Source organism: Mustela lutreola, chromosome 10 (genome assembly GCF_030435805.1).
Source record: "Mustela lutreola isolate mMusLut2 chromosome 10, mMusLut2.pri, whole genome shotgun sequence".
NCBI classification, from domain to species: Eukaryota; Metazoa; Chordata; class Mammalia; order Carnivora; family Mustelidae; genus Mustela; species Mustela lutreola.
Genome location: NC_081299.1, coordinates 50,210,264 through 50,237,834, shown reverse-complemented (window position 1 = coordinate 50,237,834; position 27,571 = coordinate 50,210,264). Strand labels below are relative to the sequence as shown.

At 39.5% G+C, this 27,571-nt stretch overlaps 1 protein-coding gene across 10 annotated transcripts in view; it reads right to left on the bottom strand.

The window, feature by feature from the left end:
* The window catches only part of PATJ (PATJ crumbs cell polarity complex component), a 377,446-nt gene that overhangs the window by 304,857 nt on the left and 45,018 nt on the right, over positions 1 to 27,571 (bottom strand). For 7 of the 10 annotated variants that reach the window (XM_059135624.1, XM_059135619.1, XM_059135627.1 and 4 more), the window contains exons 12-16: positions 23,166 to 23,312; positions 18,260 to 18,336; positions 15,741 to 15,797; positions 8,208 to 8,264; positions 4,655 to 4,789 (exon numbers count right to left, since the gene is read on the bottom strand). In XM_059135624.1, coding sequence (XP_058991607.1) covers positions 4,655 to 4,789; positions 8,208 to 8,264; positions 15,741 to 15,797; positions 18,260 to 18,336; positions 23,166 to 23,312 — 473 coding nt within the window. The remainder of the gene's footprint in view (positions 1 to 4,654; positions 4,790 to 8,207; positions 8,265 to 15,740; positions 15,798 to 18,259; positions 18,337 to 23,165; positions 23,313 to 27,571) is intronic. The other 3 variants (XM_059135620.1, XM_059135628.1, XM_059135625.1) reach the window with 2 other exon arrangements.

Sequence of the window (27,571 nt, the reverse complement as noted above, 5' to 3'; positions counted from 1 at the left end):
GTATCACCACCGAGTAAAGAGATCCATATGTGCTTCAGAGAGCTGGTCCTAGTGGAAAAGTCAGGATCGTCTCCCAAGACTTTCTGACGGATGAAAGGGATCTGGGGGACTGCAAGTTTAGCAGCTGATAAATGTTTTTCCTTTGGAAGAACTGAAAGTCAACCTTCACTGGCCACATCATGTCCCCAGTGCCAATGGGTGCCACAGACAGAGCAAGTTCTCAAATCACCCACATGCACAGTACCCCATACCGAGAAGCAAGCAAGCAGATATAACCAAAGCCAAGAATTCTACCCCATATGCAAGTCTTAGTTTGTGTTTCACAGTACTTCAACAAATTAGAAAATCACTTTTCAGGTTTTTATCTTGGAGTACATTTAAATATTTATTTAGCTCATTATTTATTCATTTGAATTGTCTCCAATTATTATAGCAGTGCCTGGTAGTCCTCCTCACTGCTCTCTACTGTTAAAGGGATTGGTCATGTTTCCCATTACCAACTCCTATCTAAGAGGATTTATGGCTGCTGTAAATAGCTGCTCTGGGCTGAGACTTGGCACAATGTTCTAACGCCAGAGCGTATTTGTGCTTCTGGTTTTAAGTTCTAAGGAGTATACACACACACACACACACACACACACACACACACTCTTTAGGTTCAGGAGTTTATTTGGCTAACTTTAGAGAGATTTTTCTATTTCTATATTTGACTATTCAGAATAAGCCAATTTTTATTTTAGAGTTCACAGTATTTCTTAGGCCCTCCAACTGGAGACCCTCTTAAGAGCTATCAAGTCTCAATTATTCAGACTTTGTGATTAGAAAGCACACACACATACACATTTGCAGAGTACATAACACTGTACAAGTACTGTCCCACCACATTACCTCATTCAATCCTCCTTAGACTGTTTATGCCTTTTTACAGTAATAATACTGCCAAGATCGCACAGTGAAATAACGCTTTAAAGTTTACATGGAGGAGTGCAGCCACTCTGGAAAACAGTATGGAGGTTCATCAAAAACTTAAAAATAGGGGCACCTGGGTGGCTCAGTGGGTTAAAGCCTCTGCCTTTGGCTCAGGTCATGATCCCAGGGTCCTGGGATCAAGCCCCGCATCGGACTCTCTGCTCAGCAGGGAACCTGCCTCTCCCTCTCTCTCTGCCTGCCTCTCTGCCTACTTGTGATCGCTGTCTGTCAAATAAATAAATAAAATCTTAAAAAAAAAAAAAAGTTAAAAATAGAACTACCCTACAATCCAATAATCACAGTCCTGGGTATTTACCCAAAAAATACAAAAACACTAATTTAAAGAGATAGATGTATCTCAGTGTTTATAGCAGCATTATTTTCAACAGTCAAATTATGGAAGCAGCCCAAGGGTCCATCGACTGATGAATGGAATGCATAAAGAAGATGCGGTACACATGCACGCGCGCGCGCACACACACACACACACAGGAGTATTATTCAGCCATAAAAAAGAATGGAACCAAACCATTTGCAATGACATGGATGCAGCTAGCGAGTATAATGTCAAGCAAAATAAGTCAGAGAAAGACAATACCATACAATTTTTGCTTGTGGAATTAAAGAAACAAAATGAACAAGGAAAGGGGAAAAAAGAGATAAATCAAGAAAGAGACCCTTAATTACAGAGGACTGAGGGTTACTGGAGGGGAGGTGGGTGGGAGGATGGGTGAAATAGGTAAAGGGGATTACGGAGGGCACTTGTGATGAGCACAGGGTGATGTATGAATTGCTGAATCACTATTATTGTATGTCTGAAACTAATAAAACACTCTGTTAAAATAAAGTTTAAGGGACACCTGGATGACTCAGTCATTAAGCACTCTCGGTATCGGCTCGGGTCGTGATCTCAGGGTCGTGAAATCGGGCCCTAGGTCAGGCCCCATGCTCAGCATGGAATCTGCAGGAGAGTCTTTCCCCCTCCCCCCTCTGCTTCTCTCTGCTTACACACTCTCACCCCTCAGCTTACACACTCGCTCTCTCAAATAGATAAATAAAATCTTAAAGATAAAATAAAGTTTACGTTGATGATATTCTACTAGATGGTCACAAAAACATAGTGAGGCAGGCCTCTACTGATGAAAAAACAACTCTCACAACAGCTGAGTGACGTGTCAGAGGACACACTGTGAAGCTGTGGCAAATTCAAAGACAGAGGCAGCTCTTCTGACTTCAAGCCTTTGCTTCGCTCCCTATCTCCAGTGTTTCCACCAGAAATCTATACTTAAGAATTAGAGTACACTACTTATTATACCACGTTCTCTTACAAGATAGAAGGCCCACAGGATCCTAGTCTTGGCTGAAGAACAGAGGACTCAGCTGATAGCCAGGGTCATGCACACTTCCTCTATATTTGCCACATACTAGTCGCTGAATCATCCTTCATGCCACTGATCGTACAATAAAAACGGTTAAGATGGTAATTCTATGTTATGTATGCTTATTTTTTCTTGGAGAAAAAGTATTTTATTATTTTTTAATTGTAGTTAACAGAACACCATATGTTAACTATGCTGAAATTAAAATTTTTAAAAATTGTAGTGGATAGGGGCCCTTGAGTGGCTCAGTGGGTTAAAACCTCTGCCTTTGGCTTAGGTCATGATCCCAGGGTCCTGGGATCGAGCCCCAAATTGGGCTCTCTGCTCAGCGGGAAGCCTGCTTCCTTCCCTCTCTCTCTGCCTGCCTCTCAGCCTACTTGGGATCTCTGTCTTGTCCAAAAAAAAAAAAAAAAAAAAAATATCTAAAGTTAACAACAACAAAAAATGGTAGTGGATAGACCATGTCAGTTTCAGGTACACAGTACCATCTATGTATATTTTTCACACACAAAAAAGAGAGAATCAAACTGGTTTTTACTAATTCCACTTCTCTCCAAACAAAAATATCTCCTTTCTCAATACCTAAAAACTACACATTATAGAAATGGTCTCCAATCTACAGATTATTATCTGTAATATCCATAAAGCTACAAATATGCCCTGACAATCGAAAGAGAAAGATATGATCTCAGTACCAAAACCAAAATAATAAACAAAAACCAAAACAAAAGAAAAGCCTAAGTCATGTAGTAAAACCTAAAGGTATTATTCCACAATAAGAATCCCAGTAGGATTCCTTGAGCACTTCTAAAAATAAGCCACTTACTAGAGATTAAAACGGGACTCCCACATTTTGCCCTCTTATGCTTATGATAAAATTTAACAACCAGTCATAGCAGCTTTCCCTCTGACCTCAAAAGTCAGCCTAGAATTTTCAACATAGTTCTCTAGGTGGCCAGACACTGCTCAAAAATGCAGCTGCACCCAACAACAACCCTATTTGCTATCCTCGTCATTTCACTTTGAGTAAACATCAATTTTAGAAAGACATCTCTACAGTCAAGGCCCATGGGAGTCAAACCTTGGCTAAGGCTATGAGGTTGAGTCTATTAAACCCAAGTTAGAGCTTCTTGTGGTTCCTAACTCGTAGCAGAACCCTCTTTTACATAGCCTTCTTTAAGTATGACCATTCTCCACATTTATTTTTTTGAGGGGCTTCGGAAGTAGTGTATTTGGGAAAAACAGTAAAGCGGGAAGTAGAAAACATGAACTAAAGTCATCATGCTAGGAGTATATAACGTTGGGGAAAAATCAGCACCTTATTTTCCTGTCTGTAAAATTAGCAGCTTCATTGTTGTTTGTGTGTTTGTTTATGTTAGCTCTGGGACTGTCCATTCTAACAAAATATCTCAAGAAGGTCATGTCAAAGCAGAAGTGCTCTAGAATTGTTCTAGCTGAAGACAGGCTGGGGAGCTTGAGTGAGCCCACAGAGGCTGCCATGTTGGGATGTGAGTCCCAAGGAGACAATCTGAATACCAGTCAATAATACATAAGCCTGAGGTCACCCAGCTAGCCTAATTCTTATTAGAAATAACCATAAAACCTGTAGGTGAATGTGACTACATGTTGCAAACAAGGGGTAGGGATTCATCTCTTAAAAAAGAATTTTGCTTAAAAAAATCCTAATTATGTTATCAAACTATAACAGGACATTAGCTCCTTTCTCAATCACTTAAATAAGCAAGCAAAATAAAGCCTCAGGAGTCCCAAAAGATAGGAAAAATGAACTCAAACCCATTATCTATTTTCTTTTATCATTACATAGGCTGTATTCTTCTCTACCTTCATTTTATTTCATTTTCTCCAGTTTTATTGAGATAAAATTGACACACAACATTGTGTAAGTTTAAGGTATATAATGTGATGATTTGAACTACATCTATACTGTGAAATATTCTCACAATGAAGTTAGTTAACACAGGCATTGCCCTACATGGTTACCATTTTGTGTGGTGTGTATGTGTGTGTGTGTGTGTGTGTGTATGTGTATGGTAAGAACATTTAAGATCTACTCTTAAAGTAGATCCATGTGACTACATGTTGCAAACAAGGGGTAGGGGACTATCATTAACAATACTATGTTATACACTTGAAAAGATAGTCGCTAAGTATTTTTCAATATAAGTAGTTCACATTACATTGGCGGTAATGTAATTCAGTGAATTTCTGGTAAAAATACATTTTCCTACAACTCAGAAATTCCTGTCCTGTGTTTTTTTTTTTTTTTTATCTCTCACAAATTTTACCTCAAGAAGTTCATCCTCTGGCTGCAGGAGGTTCAGTGTATCAACAGGACCACCTGGAGCAACTGAAGAGATGTAATGGTGCCCATCAAAGGAATCTACTTCCATGCCAAGCCTCAGAGTGTGAATGGGCAGCAGCTATAGCAAAACACAAAGCAACAATATCAAATCTGACAAGGACATATCCAACTGTTAATCCTCCATCAAGTATTATTTTGACATGAAAACCCCACCTCTTAAGTCAGATCATCAAGATCCCAATAGAGGGCAAAAATGGGGAAACTAGCCACCAATAAAATATGAATAATTTGTCTTCTTGCTCTCACTCCTCTTTTCCTTTCAGATTCCTTAGGGATGGACACACAGATGTACAAAGTCCTGCCTCGATTCTAAGCATCAAGTATTCCAAACTTCTTATAGTTCCCAGTATGGATTCCGGGTTTTATTTTTCTGCAGGGCTATCCATCTCCCAGAACATTCGAGTTCCTCTTTATTACCTAATTTCCACTCACTTAATACCGAGGCAATGTTACTTCCAGGAAGTCCTTCCTGATATCTGAGTTAATGTCCCTCTGTTTGGGGTCCAAGGCCACCATGTATAGATCTCCATCACAGCTCATAACCTACTGTGCCTAGAATTTCTATTTTCTTGATTGTTCCCCCTGCTTAAATGCAAAGTCTCTATCTTCTCTCTGTAACTTCAGACCCTACAATAGTACCAGGCACTAAACATGGACTCACTAAACAGTTTTTTTTAACTAAGCTGTGAGAATGATCCCTCACTCAAGAACTCCTTTTCTATCTCACCAACTTAAGTGAGAACAATTTCCAGGTGGGGGAGGGTGGCTATGTAATAAGGAAGGCAATCATTATTCCATCCTAGGATTGATGTTGGTGGCTTAGAAGGATTCCTATGGGCTCAGCTATAAGTCAAGGGTTAAGAAACTCTAGCCCATATCAAAATAAAGAGATGAGACTTGGTGTTGTTGGCTGTAAAGGACAAATGCACTCACCAAACTCTACTCCCTTGACTTTTAAAGATGGAGCTCATGATTTATCATTGTGGCTATATAAACTCAAATATGGTAAATGGTACTTACTAATTATGATTTATATGTCCTATATCTATAATTTATTTATCTAAAATACCAGACCCTTGGGGCGCCTGGGTGGCTCAGTGGGTTAAGTCTCTGCCTTCGGCTCAGGTCATGATCTCAGGGTCCGGGGATCGAGCCCTGCATCAAGCTCTCTGCTCAGCAGGGAGCCTGCCTCCCCCCCCCCCTGCCTGCCTCTCTGTCTACTTGTGATCTCTCTCTGTGTCAAATAAATAAAATCTTCAAAAAAATAAATAAAATAAAATACCAGGTCCACCTCTAACTATATATTAAATAAAGAGAAAACCCTATACAGCATGGCAATGTATGCACAATATAGTTCTTTCCTTCATATTTCCTATTCCCTGTGACCCTTTATCTCTGAGCTTGTCACCTCCCCTTAGTCATCTGCTCTGAGTCCCCAGAGTTCTACAGGCTTTAGGCACCATCTAGGGCTCATTTCCTTCCCACCGTATACATACAGACAAATGGGAAGGATAAGCAGTCTAGCACACCAAGACCTCAATGACTTAAAACAGGCATGAGGGATTTCTGGCTCTGGGCTAACTTTCTGAAAGTTAAGTGCTCTTGACCACCAACCTCTTCAGATTCCACCACCACGTCTGGCAATAAGATGTTCTAGCGCTCTAAATGGAAGGTTAACATTGTTTTTACTCTTGTTCCCTCTCTGTGATTTCTTTATCACTGCGGTCCCCTATCCTCTTTCTGAGTCACTGTACCCAACCATGCATATCAAACCAGAAGATATCAGTTCCCTTATTATTAATGTTGGTGGTGGGGGGGTTTTTGTTTTTTTCTTTTTTAGTCTTTCTTCAGTAGTAAAAGGTTAAATAACAACTCTCAGAGAAATGTTTCTGTAATAAGGACTAACCCACCCATGTTTGCCGACTCTCTCCCTTCCTCTGTTTATGAGGCAAACACTGGGGCAGTGGTCAGTGGTCAGGGAGTCCACCCGTAGGTCATCTCCAGTGGTATGAAGACTGCTTGCAAGAACAGACTGCTCAATCTTCAGGAATTCTGCAAGTTTGCTGTTAAATGTAGCCATCACTAAAAATTAAATGCTGTACAACTACAATTAAATGATATTAAAAGTAAATGTCAAAAGTATTCAAAATCTGTCACTGAGCCACCAGCATCTGACTCTTGATTTCAGCTCGAGTCAAGATCTCAGGGTCATGTTTGAGATGACTCTCTGCTCTGCAGGGAGTCTGAGATTCTCTCCCTCTGCCTCTTCCCCAGCTCACACTCTTTCAATCTTTGTCTCAAATCAATCAATCAATCTTTAAGAACAACCAAAAAAATTCACCAACAAACAAGTGAAAACCAAACAATTATTAGTTGTAATTATTACTAGCTGCTATGCAGGAATGAATCTGGGCCAAGATACCACACATGACTGGTGAAGGTCATTTTGAAAAGTTGGGCAGGGTAGATTTTCCAGAGATGGGGACATTTGTGGTAAAACTGAAAGTAAGACCATATCAGCCCTACAAAAAGCCTGCGAGGGGGCTGCTTGTAGAATGTCAATGAGAAAGGTAATTGCTAAATTTTTATTCGAGCAACCAATAATATGGCGGTAGCAATTTCTGCATAGAGGTGCCAAAATTAAAACAAGGACACTGCTGTACATACAGACTATTGCTACTTACATAGAAATATGCCCCCATAAAAAATAAAAGGATTAAGGAGGGAACTGATTCGATTTCCCCATTCAGCCCCCTCTTCCTAATCCTGACCTATTTATGTAGCTGACTCCATTCTCCACCATATCCAAGCAACAGGAGGAATGGGCTGGAGCAGAGAAGAGGAGCAGAGAGGAGCAGGAGAAGATCACCCATGGAATCCTTTGCCTTCCAGATACAGGCCTGTATCCTCGTAGGCGATGCTCCCAGATATCTATAAACAGCACATGTTCCCCAGAAACTTAAACCATGAACAAGACACACATGCTCCATCTTTAATCACTCTGAACAAATAAGCCAGAAACGATGTTTACGAAATCTGTCAATCTGCGAGAAGCCTACCTAATATTAGTTCTGTATCCAAATCGGAGTACAGCTGGTTTTCGAGACTTCATGTTACATTGCTGCAGGCTCCTCTGCGGGAGCAGGACTGTTTAATTACCTGTCCCAGCTGCATTTAGCAACTCAACAAATCAACCGTTTCATCTGTCTCTTTCAGTTGTCCACCCCTTCCGTTTTCTGAGTTCTTAGAGAGCAGAAAGTACTAAAATGACAGGAGTGGGTGCAACAGACAGGTGATTGATGCCTTCACACACATTCCATGTTATGCTTTACTGATGCTTATTCAATGTGCTTTGCAAGGGGTCCTATTTAAATTGACAAAGTTAATGAGCAGCAGGGTTTTCATGATCCCGATGTGACAAGTAAAAGATACAAGGAAATATATCTAAGGAGAAGTATGACCATTGTGCGACTTACTGTCAGTGCTAAAATGATGAAGATCAAATGAGACCAAGCAAGCCAGAGCCCTTCAACCTGCAAGTGGAGAGACCTGTCACGAAGCAAACCGCAGTTCATTCATTTTGCTAAAAGCTCTACTTTTAGGATCCTAAAACAAGATACCAGAATGTGCAAGTGAGAATATAAATGATGTTGCTTCCGGGGAAAAAACCCTTCTGGAGAGGAATAGATATGTCAGTAGGATGGGGGAGGATGCTTCCAAAAAAGCTAACCTCAAAATAGGACAGAAAGAACCCCATGATTAGTTCTTATAACACACACACAAACACACACACACACAGAGACTGAAGATGTTAAATGCCATTTCTGTGTAAAAGTTAGAGGGAAAGAATTACTACAAACTTTCCAAGAATTTAGCTACAACTTTTAAAAAGTGAACACAGGGGCGCCTGGGTGGCTCAGTGGGTTAAAGCCTCTGCCTGTGGCTCAGGTCATGATCCCAGGGTCCTGGGATCAAGCCCCACATCGGGCTCTCTACTCAGCAGGGAGCCTGCTTCCCCTCCTCTCTCTCTGCCTGCCTCTCTACCTACTTGTGATCTCTGTCAAATAAATAAAATCTTTAAAAAACAAACCAAAGTGAAACAGCAAAAGCTTCTTGCCCATATAAAATTTTAATTCTGAATATTCAAAAAACACACATTGTATGCCCTTTTGTACAGAAATACAATGAAAGTTCTTTTTAGTGGCCTAAAACCAAGGTCAAGAGTCAACTGGCATTTATCTTTTTTTTGTTGTTGTTTAGCATTATCATTTTAAATATCATTGATGTTACCTGCCTAGTCCACATGGTATTTGAACTTTTGACACTTGATCTAACACTCTGCACTTACGACTCTTGTTCTACCTTTGTTCTTGGTACTTCCTCCACCTGGAATATCCAGTTATTTCCCTGAACCCATTCTTCAGGGTACACTTCAAATGCCATCCTCCCAAGAAACCTCCTTTACCTTCCTTGAGGAAGTACCACCTCCTTCCTTGAGCAAATATAAGGCCTTTTGGTTATATTTGAACAGTAGAGTTCTCAGTGGAGTGAGGCAAAGGAAGAATCACAATTTCCTATAGGAACCTCACCACAAAGTACAGAATTAGAATATTGCCCGGAAGAACGAAATAAGACGTGTATTTAAAAAAAAATTAATGTATTCATTAGGGAAGAAAAATTATGTATTCATTAGAGAGTAAGCAAATAAGAAAAAGGGCAGGAGTGAGGGCTAGAGGGAGGGGGAGGAGCAGACTCCCCGCTGAGCAGGAAAGCCTGATGAGCCCCATCCCAGGACCATGGGATCATGACCCGAGGTAAGGGCAGCCACTTAGCTGACTGAGCCACTCAGGCACCCAAAGACCTGTGTATTTTGAAAAAGCTCCTGTTTCTGACAGGCCATGTACCCTAACTACGCTCCTCAGTTACTACAGTGACTTGATTCTGTGCCTTTTGCTCTCCACTCAACAAGAGACCAGCAAAGTGTAAAATCACACACCCAAGAATTTATCAGCAGTAGTTGTCTCTGGGGAGGAGAATAAGGGAACTGGGATGGAAGAGAAACTTATTTTTTACAGGATGTACTTCCATAACTTTTTAATTTTAGATCTTGTCCATGTTACTTATTCAGAAGAAAAAAGAATGGCATAGGTGTAGAAGCCAGACAACTTTGATGGGTTTCCTCATTTTGCCACTTTACTTGCTGCATCTGATCTTGAACAAGACACTTTACCTGCCTGATGCTCAGTTTCCACATACCACGACTGGAAAGAAGAAAACAGCTGCTGACCAATAGGCTCACTGAGACAATTAAAGGAGACACTGTATTTGAGACCAAGAACCCATCCTAGTAACCGAGTGTAACACCTGCAGCCACTCTAGGGTCGGGTACATTCCACTGCCTTAAAAGTTAGATTTGCTCTCATTGAGTGAGGGGGAAACACACGTTTGAAAGTCCTTTGGTTCAGAGAATATAATTCAGGAAGGAAATAAAATGAAATTTGTCAGCCTGTCTTGTCAAAACCAGAGAACAGGATGTGTAATATTTCGTTTCCCACGGCGGGGACCTTCCTAACACTCACTCCGAATCACAACTGATGGCCAGCAGAAAGGTCACTGGAATGAGCCTAATGTTTCTCCCTCGCAGTGCTGTGATTATCTTAATAGTAAACAGTTGCCAAGAAAGCCATCCCTAAATGTGCAAGTCTCCCCAGATGCGGGAAAACCGTTCTGCTGTCATGATTAACGGCTTCCTAGAAGCACTGCAGCTAATGCTCAAGCCACTGCAAATTGCTTTCGCCTCCCTCCTTCCCCACAACTCTGTCCACCTCACAAGAAAGCCTCATCTATGAACACTGGCCAGTAATATATGAAGGTGCTTCTTGTATCATCATCCATTCCAGAGTAGTGGCAATGGGGTAGTAAACTGGAGGGACCTTCCAAAGACAGCTAGACCCTTAGGAACAGCAGCTCTGGCCATGAAACATGGCTTTCCTCATCAGAAACCTGCTGAGACCAAAGAAAAACCTACAGCATGACCTCAGATCTTGCCACTGCTCTGCTTAAACCTACCACTGGTGTTACTGGCATGGCAAGTGAAGCCCAGGCTTACCACCACAGATCTGGAAGCCCTACAGCTCCAGGTCTTCCTCGCCAGCCTATTTAACATTCTAGTCTTCACTTAGTTGGACCCTAACACTATATCAAACAACCTCCACTCTCCCTACAAGCTGGCCCTGTCTTCTCACAGAGCTTTTATGCCTGCCACTCACCAGTCTCCCAGCTCTCCATTTCCTTATCTTTCAAGCCTGAGCTCAGAAAGGTTTTCTCTGGCTCTCTCCAAAATGCTCCCTCCTCCCGTTCTGCTGTCACCATCCTGTTAAAACTTTTGCATCACTAATGATCTACAACTAAGAATCTATAACTATTTTATCAAATTATTTTTCACTTGTTTACTATCATGCCCTTACCCAAGCCCAGAGTGTAGGCTCTGTGAGAGCAAAGACCTCTTCCATGTTGCTGCCCACCACTGGCAGCAGAGTCTGGCACAGAGCAGGACTTCAATAAATACTTCAGAGATGAGTAAACATGTTCTGCAACCTGCCCCTGCGGCTATCTAGCTGTATAATTTGAGGTGAGCCACTGCACCTGCACAAACTTCAGTATTGTCGTCTGTGAAGTTCTGCTAGGATACAGGCTCATTTACATACTGAGTTTTTGAGTTTCCTCAAAAAGTGAATAGAGCTTACCCTACAATCCAGCAATTGAACTACTAGTAATGTATCCATGCAAAAATACTGATTCAAAGGGGCACATGCACCCTGATGTTTAAAGCAACATTATCAACAATAGCCAAAGTACGGGAAAAGCTTGAATATCCATCACAGCACGTGAGTGCGTGCGTGCGTGCGCGCGCGCGCGTGCACACACACACACACACACACACTCTGGATTATTCAGCCACTGAAAAGAATAAAATGTTGCCATTTGCAACAATGTGGAAGCAGCTTATCCTAAGCAAAGTAAGTCAGAAAAGACAAACCATATGATTTCACTCATATGTGGAATTTAAGAAACAAAACAGATGAACATATGGTAAAGGGGGGAAAAGAGAAGGAAGGAAGAAACCATAAGAGACCCTTAACTACAGAGAACAAACTGAAGGTTGATGGAAGAAGGGTGGGTGGGGGATTATGCTAGCTGGGTGATCGATATTACGGTGGGCACTTATGATGAGCACAGGGCATTACAGGCAAGTGATGAGTCACTAAATTCTATGCCTGAGACCAATATTACACTATATGTTACCTAGAATTTAAACAAAAATTTGAAAAAAATAGTTTTTTCTTAAAGGAGACTTTAAAAGTTTAGAGACTAAAAATGAAGCACACAACTGGGCAACAAAATCACCATTTACTGAACAATTCTTACGTATTAGCATGGAGCTATATTAATTAAAGCATACATTATATATATTTGTACTTAATCTTCAAACATAAGTATTATTGTTCATATTCTGTAGAAGAAAATTTAGGTTGCTTATTTCACTCCTTAAAATGCTTCCTCAGTTGTCACTTTTTTAATAAGGTTTTCCATGGTCAACCTATCTAAAATTACAAATCCACTCTCTTTCCTGAATTCTTTATCTGCCCTGCCTTAAATTCTGCATGACAATGTATCCCACTTATTTTTTTTTTTATCTCCCCTTATGAAAATACAAGTTCTACAAGACAGAGATTTTTCTTTTTTTCCTCTGCTCTCCTCTGAAACCCCAGCACCCAGTAAAGGACCTGAGACAAAGTATGTAAAAGTATTTAAAAAATGAGTAATGAATGCATGAATGTACAGTTGAGTGCACAGATGAGTTTCTATGAGGTAGTTCTGAAAGTCTGTACAGTTCAAAGCCTTTCCATGTGTTGTTACCAGAGTTACTAAGTACATACACGTTTATGTTTGTATATATTATATATATGTGTGTATACATATATACATATGTACATAATATACATATTATATATGTATGTATATATGTATATTATATATGTATGTATATATACATATATATGTATGTATACATATATATAATATATTGCATAAAAGTTGATCAGTAAAGAAATGAAATTAGTAAGACTGGTGATAAGGAACTAGGAAATGAAGGTGAGACAGAACATCTGTCTAGAAAAAGACAATGCCATTCCTTAAGATGCACAAAGTGTGATTATTATTTTTTTTACTTATTACAGAATATGATGATACAGGGTCTCACTGGGTTGGAACGTGGGAGGACAGACAACTAAAGCTGAAATGCATGACAAGCTGAGTCTGGTATGTTCCCCCCAAGAAGGTCTTTTTTTTTTTTTTTTTTTTTTTAAAGATTTTATTTATTTATTTGACAGAGAGAAATCACAAGTAGTTGGAGAGGCAGGCAGAGAGAGAGAGAGGAGGAAGCAGGCTCCCTGCTGAGCAGAGAGCCCCATGCGGGACTCGATCCCAGGACCCTGAGATCATGACCCGAGCCGAAGGCAGCGGCCTAACCCACTGAGCCACCCAGGCGCCCCCAAGAAGGTCTCTTGAGTTCTAAAGCTATTTGGGCAAGGAGGCTAAAAGCCAATCAGAAAAACTCTGAAAAGCAAAGACTTCAGCAGCCCCAAAAGTACTGAGGAAACAGAACTGGCGTTCAGATCCCACCAAGAAGAGGGGACCAGTATACATTCCTGACTCATGTGGAACACCTGAGAGGCTAGGTGTTAGGAGCAAAGGCAAACCAGAAAGAGTCTAAACCTTACCAGAACTGTACCTCTGTCTCATCTCAGAGATAATCACCCATTCCCACCCCTCCACCCCCATCTCTCTCTCCCTTTCTCTCTCTCTCTCTCTCTCTCTCTCTCTCACACACACACACACACAATCTCCTTATCAGAAAAAAGAATGAGTCCCTGGAGGACAAAGATAACATCACCTGAAGCCTTTGTAAGTTGCCCTACATAAGGTCGGGCAGTCAATTACATTATGGTATGAAGAAAGAGACAACCAAATAACAAAAGAAAGTACCGAATAATAGAAACACATATAAAGTTGATCCAGATACTGAAATTAACTGCTTAACGTCCTTCTAAGCTATGACTAATATGTTCAAGAAATACAGGAAAAGATGGCAAATACAAATTTTTTAAATTATAAATTCCACCAAAGAACATAACCTAAAAAGGAATAAAACAGAAATTCTAGAACAGAACACTACAACAAAAATTAAAATTAAGAACTCAATAGATGGGCTTTAGCAGCAGATTAGGCACAGTAAATTTACTAAACTGCAAGACAGATAAATACAAAACATCTATTATCTAAGAGTTTAGTGTATATGAAAGAACAGTTTTAGGGGACAGCATCACTGATTTTTATGAATGATAAAAATAATAGGACATACTAGTAGGCACCTGCAATTCTTCTAGGCTCAGTGTATTTAATCCCTATAAAACCAATAAGCTAGGTAGTATCCTATTAATATCTCCCTTTAACAGACAACAAAACCGAAACAGTTTAGATAATTCTGCAAGCGAGTGAATGGATAAGGCAGAATCTGAACTCAGGCAGTTTGACCCCGAAGTCCATTTAATCAGTAAACTGCACTACAGTGGTTAATAACAACTGAACTTTGGTGACGTTTTCATATTTGTTACTATCCTCTTAAATCCCTCCCAGCATAGTTAGATGGAATTAGTAATCAGTGACTGCTCTAATGACTTGTAAATAACTTAAAATTAATTGTAAGTTATGACTTGTAAATAATTTAAAATTAACCATAAATTATGCCATGATGCTTTTATATGGCCCATTCGGAGAAAAGCTTGGTCGGCTGGTCCCATAGGTACAGCCAGGTAGTGACTCCAAATGCAGGGTAGCACAGGTGGAAAGAAACACTACAGTCTCAGCCTTAAAAATTCAAACCTATAAAATGACTGCCCATATAATATAAAATTATGGAAGAGAAATATTCAACACAAATAAAGAAATGGCAGAAATACCTCAAGACATAACTTCTTACAAAACCTACATGGGACACAGAGAACTCCTCTCGAAGAGTGCATGTGACAGGAGAGTTTAAGCTGGACTTAGCTCATCAACCCATTTGGGATTACAGTATAAATCCTGAAACTATTCTAATGAGAACACCTTTACTTTCTCATCATTGGTTGAGTAAGCCAACAAGAAGCCTTCTCTGACCTTCAACTGCCCTGCTTTTTGATTATCCAGAGGAGGAACTATAAAATTAATTTATAGTGAGAAAAAACCTAAAAATGCTGGGGGAAACTGTTACCGCCACCTCCTGGCATTCTGCCATTAGAAATAAAGCTCTCTCTACAAAAGTTTCTAAGTTCAAGGGCGCCTGGGTGGCTCAGTGGGTTAGGCCGCTGCCTTCAGCTCGGGTCATGATCTCAGGGTCCTGAGATCGAGTCCCGCGTCGGGCTCTCTGCTCGGCAGGGAGCCTGCTTCCTCCTTTCTCTCTGCCTGCCTCTCTGCCTACTTGTGATCTCTCTCTGTCAAATAAATAAATAAAATCTTAAAAAAAAAAAAAAAAAAAAAAAAAGTTTCTAAGTTCAAGAAAAAATACCACTTAAAATGCACTTTTCTGTCTTTAGACATCTGGACCAAGATTTTGTAAGGTCTGTGTTTGTGGTCTTGATTTTTAGGAAACATTTTAAAAGTCCTACTGATAATGTCTGCAGGGCTAACACATTCTGGAAAATGTTACTCTGTGTACCACCTGCAAGGTGGGCAAAGCCATCAAAACTGGGGTTTTGGCTTCTGAATGTGGCACCCCATGTTCTTTCCAGGCATATCTAACCATCACCTTTCATAACAGTGAGAACCTGCCACATTTCAGGAAACATCTAAGACTAAATTCTGGAAACTTCTGGTCACAGCACAAACTTGGTTTCTTTGATGAGAACTTAGAGAAAGTTCTTCAAACAACAGAAAACTGGTAACATTTTTTAAAAAATAACACTTACCTTTGAATATTTCTGTAATTCAGCATCATCTGCAATCTGTGTATCCAAAGTAGCAACCTAAATTTACAAGGAAAAAAAAAAAAACTCTAATATTTGTAAAAGCATAACCTCATTTCTTAGGTTTTCTGAAAAAAGATCTGTAAACCCTATATATTGATAACACCATCTGATCTGCATTCTCATCTTTTTCTGATATTTCTGAAATCAGGAAGTATAACACATAATGCAAAATGTCAAAGAAAATTTTTTTGTTGTTACCGTTTTCTAGAGCAATCTTTTCCCCCTAAATTACTTGGTTGAACCAGAAGGGAATGGGCAAAACACATACGCTATTTTTAAAAATCCATGACCCTTAAAGTTTTAATATAATCCTCTGTTGTAAGGAGTCCATAAAAATTTTATTCTTTTAGCAAAGCCAAAAGCATAATCATTTTCACTTTTAAATTCAGGCCTTAAAATGAAGTTTGCAAGGTCAGTAAAGTGAGATGAGTTTGGAAAAACTGAAGCATCTGACTTTCCACAGCAAACTCCATCATTTCCCTGGGAGACATAGCTGGCAAGGACACAAACAGAAAGACCTGGCCTGGTGAGCAGCTCACAGAATATACTTAAAGCTCTTAATCCTGGCCTAAAACTATTGTTCTAAGCCTCAGTGGTAGAGATCCACAGAAGTGAATTCCTAGCAAGCAAAATACTTTACTGATGATGTGCATCTGTAAGTTATTAATAAAGTAGGGTGTATCTGGAAGGAGGGGATAAGTTAAACAATGATCCAACTAAAGCTTCTAGAAGTACTGCATTTCATATAAATAGATTCTAGAAGAAAAATGGAATCAGAAACATCAGAGTACACGAGGGCGTGCATGCATTTATTTATCTTGCCTGGTTTCTCCTTTGTGTTCCTCATCCCTCAAGACAGGAAGAACCCTTAATGAATAAGTTGTCACTTTAAATTCCCAACCTCAGGGACGCCTGGGTGGCTCAGTTCATTAAGCAGCTGCCTTCAGCTCAGGTCATGATCCCAGCGTCCTGGGATCGAGTCCCACATCGGGCTCCTTGTTCTGTAGGGAGCCTGCTACAATCTGCAGAGGCTCCTTGTTCTATAGCTCCCTCTGCCACTCTGTCTGCCTGTGCTCGCTCTCTGACAAAGAAATAAAATCTTAAAAAAAAAAAAAATTCCCAACTTCAAATTCTGTCTCTCCTTTCTCGCCATTATGTTATGCCCTCACGTGTGATAAATGAAATTTGGAGTAGTTATGAGGATAAAATTTTAACTAAAAAGAGCCCATCACAAAACTGTCCCATGGATATATATACTGGGACACCAAACTGCTTTATATATCAAACCACTACGAATAGTAGAAAAAGTTATTTGCTAAGGTGACAGCCTAATGACAAAACAGCATTTAAAATCTATGAGGTAGGGCGCCTGGGTGGCTCAGTGGGTTAAGCCGCAGCCTTCAGCTCAGGTCATGATCTCAGAGTCCTGGGATCGAGTCCCACATCGGGCTCTCTGCTCAGCGGGGAGCCTGCTTCCTCCTCGCACTCTCTCTGCCTGCCTCTCTGCCTACTTGTGATCTCTGTCACATAAATAAATAAAAAATCTTTTAAAAATAAATAAATAAATAAAATCTATGAGGTAAAGAAGCAGCAGTTCATGAGGACCAAAAGCAAGTATGAAATTAGCAAGAATAGAGTATGGAATGTTTTAACGCATCTTAATGATGCTGGAAATTTCCTGACAATACATAGTGGTTGCATGTTCTGAACCAAGAAAAGGGGGAAAAAAAAATCTCCAACCAGCCAACAAGCACTAATGATAAACATATGGGAGACAACATGAATGACAATAGAAATTTAATAGAATTTTTATTACTAATGCATTTAGTGAACACTGTAGATGCTTTTCCAAGCACAGCTTTCTGCTTTCACATGGATTCATGTGGGGAGTGTAATCAATCCCTTACTCGATGAATCTAGTAACAGGTGAAAGGAAGTCTAATGGACCACTGGTGCTATAAACTTATACCTAACCTAAATTACTTCCTGTTCTCCCTAATACATTTGATAATCATTCTTTCATTTTTCTCATAAAACTGTAAGATTCTTCGTGAAACATAGGACTAATATCCACAGCCCTTTCAGTGTACAATAAAACAAACAGATCATAAAAGCAATCATAAAAATGCCAGCAATTTTAAGCAGCTGATATAGGTTATAAATTTAAAGGCAAGTCTTCTAAAATTCTTCTGCCTACTGTTGACTTAAATGTTTTCAACATGAACCGAGTGTCTGCTAATTATAACTAAAACTTGTGTGCAGTCCTTAATTGTTCTTACAGCTTAAAATGTTTAAAGAGGGGGGAAAAAAATCAATTGATCCCCTAAGGGAAGAAAGGCAGGAATTAAAATAAAGGCAAACTGGCTAACCTTGGGCTCTCCCACTTCTTTAAACTGCAATGTTAGGAGCTTGACATGCAATGAAACATGAATGCTTTTTATTACAATATTTTAACATACCATTACTTCATAATCCGGGCCCAACAGGTTTTCCCATCTAGATTTCAGCTCATTTTCTGGAGAGTCAGGAACCTTTTCTGGAGTTTAAAGAAAAAAAAAAAAAATGAAGCTACTATGAGCCAAACTTAACTACTAAATTCCTCAATAACAGCACAGTTCCAGTAAGTAAAAAGGAAATGAATATAAAGGAAAATGCATTAACTTGGGTCTACCAGGTAAAGTAAATCAGAGGTGACTTATAAGACTAATGTAAAATGTTAAGGCTAGTTGTGACCAAATTATGAAGGGGTTTTCGTTAAGGACGATTTCAAATGGAAGACGAACTGATGAGTTAGAAATGAAATTTGAGGGACGCCTGGGTGGCTCAGTTGGTTGGACGACTGCCTTCGGCTCAGGTCATGATCCCAGAGTCCCGGGGTCGAGTCCCGCATCAGGCTCCCAGCTCCATGGGGAGTCTGCTTCTCCCTCTGACCTTCTCCTCGCTCATGCTCTCTCTCACTGTTTCTCTCTCAAATAAATAAATAAAATCTTTAAAAAAAAAAAAAAAAGAAAGAAATGAAATTTGAAATATACCCACTTTATATGTAAACATCCTGAAGTTTACAAGTAAAATACATCTGGCTTTGCTTTACAATATGTTAAGACAAACAAGGATTTAATTTAAATGTTAATCACTTCAAAGTAATACCTTCCACTCACCCCCAGAAAAAGTAAAAACTTATCAAGACATCTTTACCATCAACTAGGCATCTGAACACAATCCAATCAGACTTCTTATCTGGGTGGATACAAAACCATGTCTGGTTTAATTCAACCAGGGAGATACAAGAGCTTTAACATACTAGAAACTCTGTGTACTTTGGTCTCATGTAGTTACTTGGCTATTCCTTCGTGACTCTTGAGTATAATATTGCTTTTGCATACGTAAGATAACATTGCAGAACTAAGACAGATTTTAAGTGCTCTGCCTATCCTCCTTCATGGTCTTAGCCAGAAGCTCAGGATACAGTTGCTAGTCTGAATAACGCGTAATGGGCAAAAGATGAAGTACTAAAATACAATTTCAACTTATATCCATAGCAGTAGCAGAAAATAAACAAACCTTCACCTTTTTTTCTGTAAGTTAAAGAAAAACTCTTTTAATTTTGTCACAAGATTAAACAAGTCACAGAACACTTACTCCAGCTGACATAACCATCTGTCTAAAATCAAACATAAATTGCAACATCAGCTCTTTCAGTCCGCAGCATGGACAGCTCATCTTGGATGCATATAATGCTTAATTACATAATGCAAATCATCAAGTAAAGGCTAACCTCAGAATTCAGAGACTAAGACTAATAAACACCAAAGAGCTTAACTCACTAGATATTATCCATGCAAAAACAAGGATATTCGTAAAAGAATATCCATGAAATAACTATATCAACGGATATGCTAGTTTACATGTAGGGGATAACTAATCAAAGATCTTATTAAAAGCAAAATATCACTTATGTGGACTCTGTAACTTTGTGCCTACCTATTATTGTCAACGATAGGCACAATTTCCGGAAGAAATTACATTATGAGAACGTGGATGGAACTGGAGGGTATTGTCAGAGAAAGACAATTATCATATGATCTCTCTGATATGATGAATTTGAGAGGCAGGGCAGGGGGTTGTGGGGGGCAGGAAGGGGAAAAAAATGAAACAAGATGGGACCAGGGAAGGGGACAAATCATAAAAGACTATTTTTTTTTTAAGATTTCATTTATTTATTTGACAGAGAGAGAGGTCACAAGTAGGCAGAGAGGCAGGCAGAGGGAGAAGGGAAAGCAGGCTCCCCACTGAGCAAAGAGCCCGATTTCAGGGCTCGATTCCAGGACCCTGAGGTCATGACCTGAGCCAAAGGCAGAGGCTTAACCCACTGAGCCACCCAGGTGCCTTCATAAGATTCTCTTAATCTCAGGAAACAAACTAAGGATTGCTGGGGGAGTGTGGGGGGGGTAGGGTGGCTAGGTGATGGACACTGGGGAGGGTATGTGTTATGGTAAGTGCTGTGAATTGTGTAAGACTGATGATTCACAGACCTGTACTCCCAAAGCAAATAATACATTAAATGTTAATTTAAAAAAAGAGAAAAATTACGTTATGAGTTCTACCATCTTTGTTAAATTTCTCCCATGCAGCAGTTTCTTATCTGGTAAGCTAATTTGCAATTAGCAATCTGGTAAGCTAATTTGGTTGAATTGTAAGCTTAAAAACATGATATTTAAAGATGACATTTCATACACGTGTATAAAACAATAGTATCTCACCTACAGTTCACTTAACTACTTCATCTTTCATTTGTACAATGGATACTCGTGACAGATAGTCATGAGTTTTAAAGCATAGCACAAAGTTAAGTACCAGAGGAAAAGACTGTTTTCACAGTCTAATAAATCCTGAGCTACGCAAAGTGACTTAAAATGAATAGTATGATGATCTGAAACAATTATTCAAATGGCAATGAAGGGGAGCAGAATATGCCACCCCAAAATATGCCATATTAGCATGTAGAATATTTTGAACTAAAGGCAATCGAGACCTCCCCTAACTATCCAGAAGAATTTAGATAGGAGGCCTATACCAGAAAGAACTATTACCAGAGAGAACTTTTTAAACTGAAAGACCTATTGGCATGGCAGAGCAAACTTTTAATTACCAAACATTTGCTTTTCTTACCATGCTGTGAATTACCCTCCTCATCTTTGAAGCCCCAGGCCTCCATGCCATTCCTTAATTTAGAATGGCATATGAGGCTCAACTGCCCAACTTACTCTTGGATCTCCTATTTTTTTTTTAATTTTTATTTATTTGACAGAGAAAGATCACAAGTAGGCAGAGAGGCAGGGAGAGAGAGAGGAAGCAGGCTCCCCACTGAGCAGAGAGCCCCATGCGGGGCTCAATCCCAGGACCCTGAGATCATGACTGAGCCAAAGGCAGAGGATTAACCCACTGAGCCACCCAGACACCCCTTGGATCTCCTATTTTTATGGGGCTTCCATACTTAGGAAATTTGTTTTCTCCCATTAATCGGTTTTATATCAATTTAATTATTAGACCAAAGAACCTAGAGGGGAAGAAGGGAAAGTTTTTCTGCCCCTATAGCAAAAAAGACAGCTAATTTCTTAGCAGTTCAACGACCTTGGTCTTACTGTCAAGATGAAATTATACATATTCATGAAGAAAAAAATGCAATGAGATTGATCCAAAAAGAGCAGATAAAGTGTCTGAAAATATTTCTAACTTCAGAATCTACTTTATTTTCACACAACAGTTCCATAAAAATGTATCTGGGGTCACTTGAATTTAAAAAGCAAGGATCTAACCACAATCCACTTGGGTCAAAAAGAATAAGGTAAATTTCCAAATTATAGGAAATTTTTTAACTTGAGTGAGGGGTTACTCCTCCCTTCAGGTCATCCTTTCTTGAGACAAGACAATCAAAGCCAAAACTTCCCTGGAAGAGGATGATGTTAAGTATCCCATTTCATTTAACTGTCAAGGCTTTCCAGAGCACCTCTTGCAGAGAATTGGGTGAGACTGCTATTCCAAATGTTTCCAGAACAGAGTCAACTATGTAGCCAAGTATCAAAGTACAAAGTGAACAAAGCTGCACATAAATTAAAAAGAAGATTAAAATATAAGTATACAGGAACCTGACAATTTGATAAAACATGTAAATATGTATATGTTATAAATTATTATTGTAAAAGGAAATACTGCTATATGTATACAGATAGCTAGCTATCTATAGCTATGTCAATGATAATACATGTTCACATATGCACTAATTAAAAGTGGTGACAAGATTTAAAAAATAGTTAAACATAATAATAAAAATGCATGCAAAATTAATTAAACAAAGATTAAGCAATAACATGCTTAGTCCCCAACCGCCACAAGTGTTAAGATGTTGATATTAAGAATATCCTATATTGGGGGGCACCTAAGTGGCTCAGTGGGTTAAGCCGCTGCCTTCGGCTCAGGTCATGATCTCAGGGTCCTGGGATCGAGTCCCGCATGGGGCTCTCTGCTCAGCAGGGAGCCTGCTTCCTCCTCTCTCTCTCTCTGCCTACCTCTCTGCCTACTTGTGATCTGTCTCTGTCAAATAAATAAATAAAATCTTTACAAAAAAAAAAAAAAAAAAGAATATCCTATATTGGGGCACCTGGGTGGCTCAGTAGATTAAATCCTCTGCCCTCGGCTCAGGTCACGGTCCCAGAGTCCTTGGATCAAGCCCCACATCGGCCTCTCTGCTCAGTGGGGAGCCTGCTTCCTTCTCTCACTCTCTGCCTGCCTCTCTGCCTCCTTGTGATCTCTGTTTGTCAAATAAATAAAATCTTTAAAAATATATATTTAAACAATATATATCCTATTTTGGGGTGCCTGGGTGGCTTAGTGGGTTAAAGCCTCTGCCTTCGGTTTGGGTCATGATCTCAGGGTTCTGGGATCAAGTTCCAAGTTCCACTTGCTCAGTGGGGGAACCTCCTTTTCCCTCTGCCTCATGCTCCCTGTGCTTGTGTCAAATAAGTAATATCTTTAAAAAAAAAAAAAAAAAAAAAAAGAATATCTTATTTTGGGGACACTCAGGTGGCTCAGTCAGTTAAGCATCTGCCTGATCCTGGGATGAGCCCCATGTCTGCTCCCTGCTCAGTGGGGAATCTGCTTCTTCCTTTCCCCCTGCCCCTACCCCTGCCCATGCGCTCTCTTATTCAAATAAATAAATCTTAAAAAAAAAAAAAAAAAAGAATATCCTATTTCATATTTTAAAATGCTTCTAAAATTTCTCACATTAAATTAACTATAAAGAGAGAAAACGGTTAACAGATGAGAAAGTCAAGTCACTTTGTTTGGAATTGAATGCTCTGTGCCTACCTAATTTTTCTACGCCTTGCTTGTTGTCATTTTTCAGATTATCCATTCTTTCTTCAGTTTCCTCATCCCCACCATCCAGATCAGTTTCCGTTTCCACTGCTCCAGTTAGGTAGCGGGCTGGTGTTTCCGATGGCTCTACAGCAGTTCCTAAAATAAGAATTGCTAACTTGAATTACTAGCAGCTGAAGAGTGTATTTAAGTGAGGTTATTCCAGTCCTGTTCACAACCTCATTACAAACATCTTAGGTAAATTACATATATGATTCCTTTATTGAAAAGGATAAAGAACCAGGCAATGGGAAGGTAAGATCTAGTTGTTGACAAAGCAAAAGTAAATACTTTTCCACAAAGCCTTGGAAAAGAAAAAGAACACTGAGGTCTTACACTCTTGTGGTTGTGGTTGGTAAGGAGCAAGAGAGGCAAAATAAGCCCATTCCATGCTCTGGGCTCTCCTAGGCTTTGGCACAACATCATGATCAGTTAAAAAAAATAATAGTAACTCTACATAGGTTACTTTATGAATTGGAAGGGAACTGGAGAGAATTCTCCTGTTTGCAGTTCCTCCCTTAGCTAAATTGAGCTAAGTAAAGCTTTCAATCTCAAGCATGCAAGTCATTACATATCTCTTAAACACAAGAAAGGTTGAACAAGAGTCATTTTAGGTCATTTTTATTTTTTCCAATTTTTTAAAAAAGATTTTTATTTATTTATTTGACAGAGAGAGAGGGTGACAGCAAGAGAGGGAACACAAGCAGGGAAAGCGAGAGAGGGAGAAACAGGCTCTCTGCTGAGTTGGGAGCCGGATGCAGGACTTGATCCCACGACCCCAGGATCACGACCTGAGCTGAAGGTAGACACTTAACCAACTGAGCCACCCAGGCTCCCCATTTTAGGTCATTTTTTTTTTTAAGATTTTATTTATTGGGACACCTGGGTGGCTCAGTTGGTTGGACGACTGCCTTCGGCTCAGGTCATGATCCCGGAGTCCTGGGATCGAGTCCCGCATCGGGCTCCCAGCTCCATGGGGAGTCTGCTTCTCCCTCTGACCTTCTCCTCGCTCATGTTCTCTCTCACTGTCTCTCTCTCAAATAAATAAATAAAATCTTTAAAAAAAAAAAAAGATTTTATTTATTTATCAGAGAGAGAGGGGGGGGGAGAGAGCGAGCACAGGCAGACAGAATGGCAGGCAGAGGCATAGGGAGAAGCAGGCTCCCTGCTGAGCAAGGAGCCCGATGTGGGACTCGATCCCAGGACGCTGGGATCATGACCTGAGCCGAAGGCAGCTGCTTAACCAACTGAGCCACCCAGGCATCCCTTAGGTCATTTTTAAATGACCACCCATGATGTACAAATTATTCCTACCAAAAATATTTAAACTGAATCTAAGGCTTTATGTCTAGCTTCTCACAGGACATGTAGTGGGTAGAGGAACAAGCTGAATTACACCACAAGGACAATTAAATTCAGTATATAGTATTCTAGTGACTAATGAACAAATCCCTTTACAAAAGTCTGTGCCACAGAGGCAGGGGTGGGGAATTCTTCTAGATTAATGCAGGTAACAAGTCCAATGTGTGACTGAATCTTGGTTTTTGTGAGGTTATTCCTTCAGAGAGGGGAAGTAGGAAAAGAAGCTGCAAAAGACATTTGGGGGCAATGTGTTAAGTATCTGACATTAGGGAATTACTATTAATTGTTTTGGTATGATAATGATATTATTATTATAATATTTTCATTGTTAGAAACTACAGATTTAAGTATGTAGGACTAAAGTGCCATGATGTCCACTACTCACTCTTAAATGATTAAGGAAAAAGAGAAATAGATGAAACAAATATGGCAAAACATTAACAGCTGAATCTAAATGGTGGGTTTGGGACGCCTGGGTGGCTCAGCTGGTTGGACGACTGACTGCCTTCGGCTCAGGTCATGATCCCGGAGTCCTGGGATCAAGTTTCGCATCAGGCTCCCAGTTCCATGGGGGAGTCTGCTTCTCCCTCTGACCTTCTCCTCATTCATACTTTCTCTCACTGTCTCTCTCTCAAATAAATAAATAAAATCTAATAAATAAATAAATAAATGGTGGGTTTGTATCTATTATTTTTCGATTTTTCTGTATGCTTAAAAATTTTTACAATACCGTTGACCCATGAACAATCGGGGGACTAGGGGTACTTCCCCTCCCCATGCAACTGAAAACCCACATAGAACTTCTGAATCCCCCCAAATATAACTACTAATCGGGTACTGTGGACTAGAAGCCTTACTGATTATGTAGTAAATTAACATAATTTCTATATTATGTGTATTATATACTGTATTTTTACAATAAAGCTAGAGAAAAGAAAATGTTATTAAGAAAATCATAAGAAAATACATTTACAGGGGCGCCTGGGTGGCTCAGTGGGTTAAGCCGCTGCCTTCGGCTCAGGTCATGACCTCAGGGTCCTGGGATCGAGTCCCACATGGGGCTCTCTGCTCAGCAGGGAGCCTGCTTCCTCCTCTCTCTCTCTCTGCCTGCCTCTGCCTAATTGTGATCTCTCTCTGTCAAATAAATAAATAAAATCTTTAAAAAAAGAAAAGAAAATACATTTACAGAAAATACAGTGCAGTACTGTATTTGACAAAAATCCACGTATGAGTGGACCTACACAGTTCAAACCTGTGCTATTCAAGGGTCAACTATAAAAGGCTGAAAAATATAACCAGTTAAAAGTTATGATCTTGGGACACTTGGGTGGCCCAGCCAGGTAAGTGACCAACTTTTGATTTCCACTGGAGTTGTGATCTTGGAGTCCTGGGATCAAGTTCCCCATTCAACAGGGCATCTGCCTCTCTCCCTCTCTCTCTCTCTCTGCTCCTCCCCTTCCCCCCAACTAGGTGCTTGGGCTCCGCCACACAATTTCTCTCAAATACATAAATCTTTAAAAATAAATAAATACTGTAAAAAAAAAAAAAAAAAAACCTTTTTAAGTTCCTATGATCTTAACATGACATTTTTAACCAAACCTAAAATTTCTTAGATCATTAATCCATTGACACACAGAAAAAGCACAGTCTAGCTCTAGCCAAAGTAATGTGCCCAGAAGCTGCTAGTGTCCCTGGGAAAAATAGTGACATACCAGAGTTTACAGAACAGAGCAGTACAGGATATAACTGTATGCCACAAGTAGTATACAAACTGGTACACAAATAAGATATACAAGACATAAGAACAGTAGGAGTGTAGAGGAGAAAAAGACTTTAGAATGGTAGAGGAAGGTATTGTGCAAGAGCTAGAAGTGCGGTTTGCTTCCGTAAAACAGACAAATGCTGGCTCTGGAAGACGGGCAAAAATGTTGTTATGTGGGGCAGGGAACCCAGGCACCACCATTCGCCTACAGTACAGTGGCTGCACCTAAAGCAGGTGATTGCTACAAGGTGTGATAAATGCTACAGTAGAACACTCTTCCAAGGGTGCTAGTAAAGTCCACGGAAGGACCTCTCAACCACGGAAGGAAGACGTGCAAATTTAGAGTCAAAAATTATCCCAACATAAATTTAAAATGGAGGCATGCACAGGAAAGAATTGCTAACTCATAGATGACATACTTTATTTGATACAGTAGACTGAAGCCAAGGGCTCTATCAGAGCTATTAAAAACCATTACGTTGATATAAATATTTATGTAAACCTTTTAAGGTCAATATAGCATTTGTACAATTTGTACTATTTAGGCAATTTTTAATTTCATATATACGACGCAATTGACAGGGCATTTGTCTTTCAGCAGCAAAATTTCCACTATCACATAAAACTTAAAAAGTTCCAATTTAAATAAATCAATACAGGTTGAAAGCAAGGCTTCCAGGCTTATTATATCTTCAAAAGAGACAGGGGGGGGGATGTATTCCTCTTCTGACAAATTCTAATGGAATGATTTCTTATTCACTAGTTCTGTAACTAGTCATTCATTTTAAACTGAATTTGTTTTAGGATTGCCAAATTTTTTTGATCTATACATTATTAATAACTTGGTAATTTAAAAAACTGGCATGCATACAATTATATATTTGTTCTATACTGGAAACTTGCTATTCCTTAATCAAAATAACAAATATTTCACAAATAAAAATGTCCTTAACAGAAACCCAGGTTTTATTTTCCCCCTCTGTATTTCAAAGAGTAAATCAGGAGACATTAGAATCAAATATATTGTTAGAAGTCATTTGAAATCTGAAGTGTGCAAAATGTCAAAGCATTAGACAAATGAGAGTCCCTAGAACAAAAGGTGCCAAAGCTTTATTATTCAAATATAATAAATGAAATTTAGAAGCTTTTTGGAAAAATGATTTCCATCTCCATTTAGAACAGCTCACAGAGCTTAATGCATGTCAGGGTTCGTGTTCTAACATTTGGACAGGCA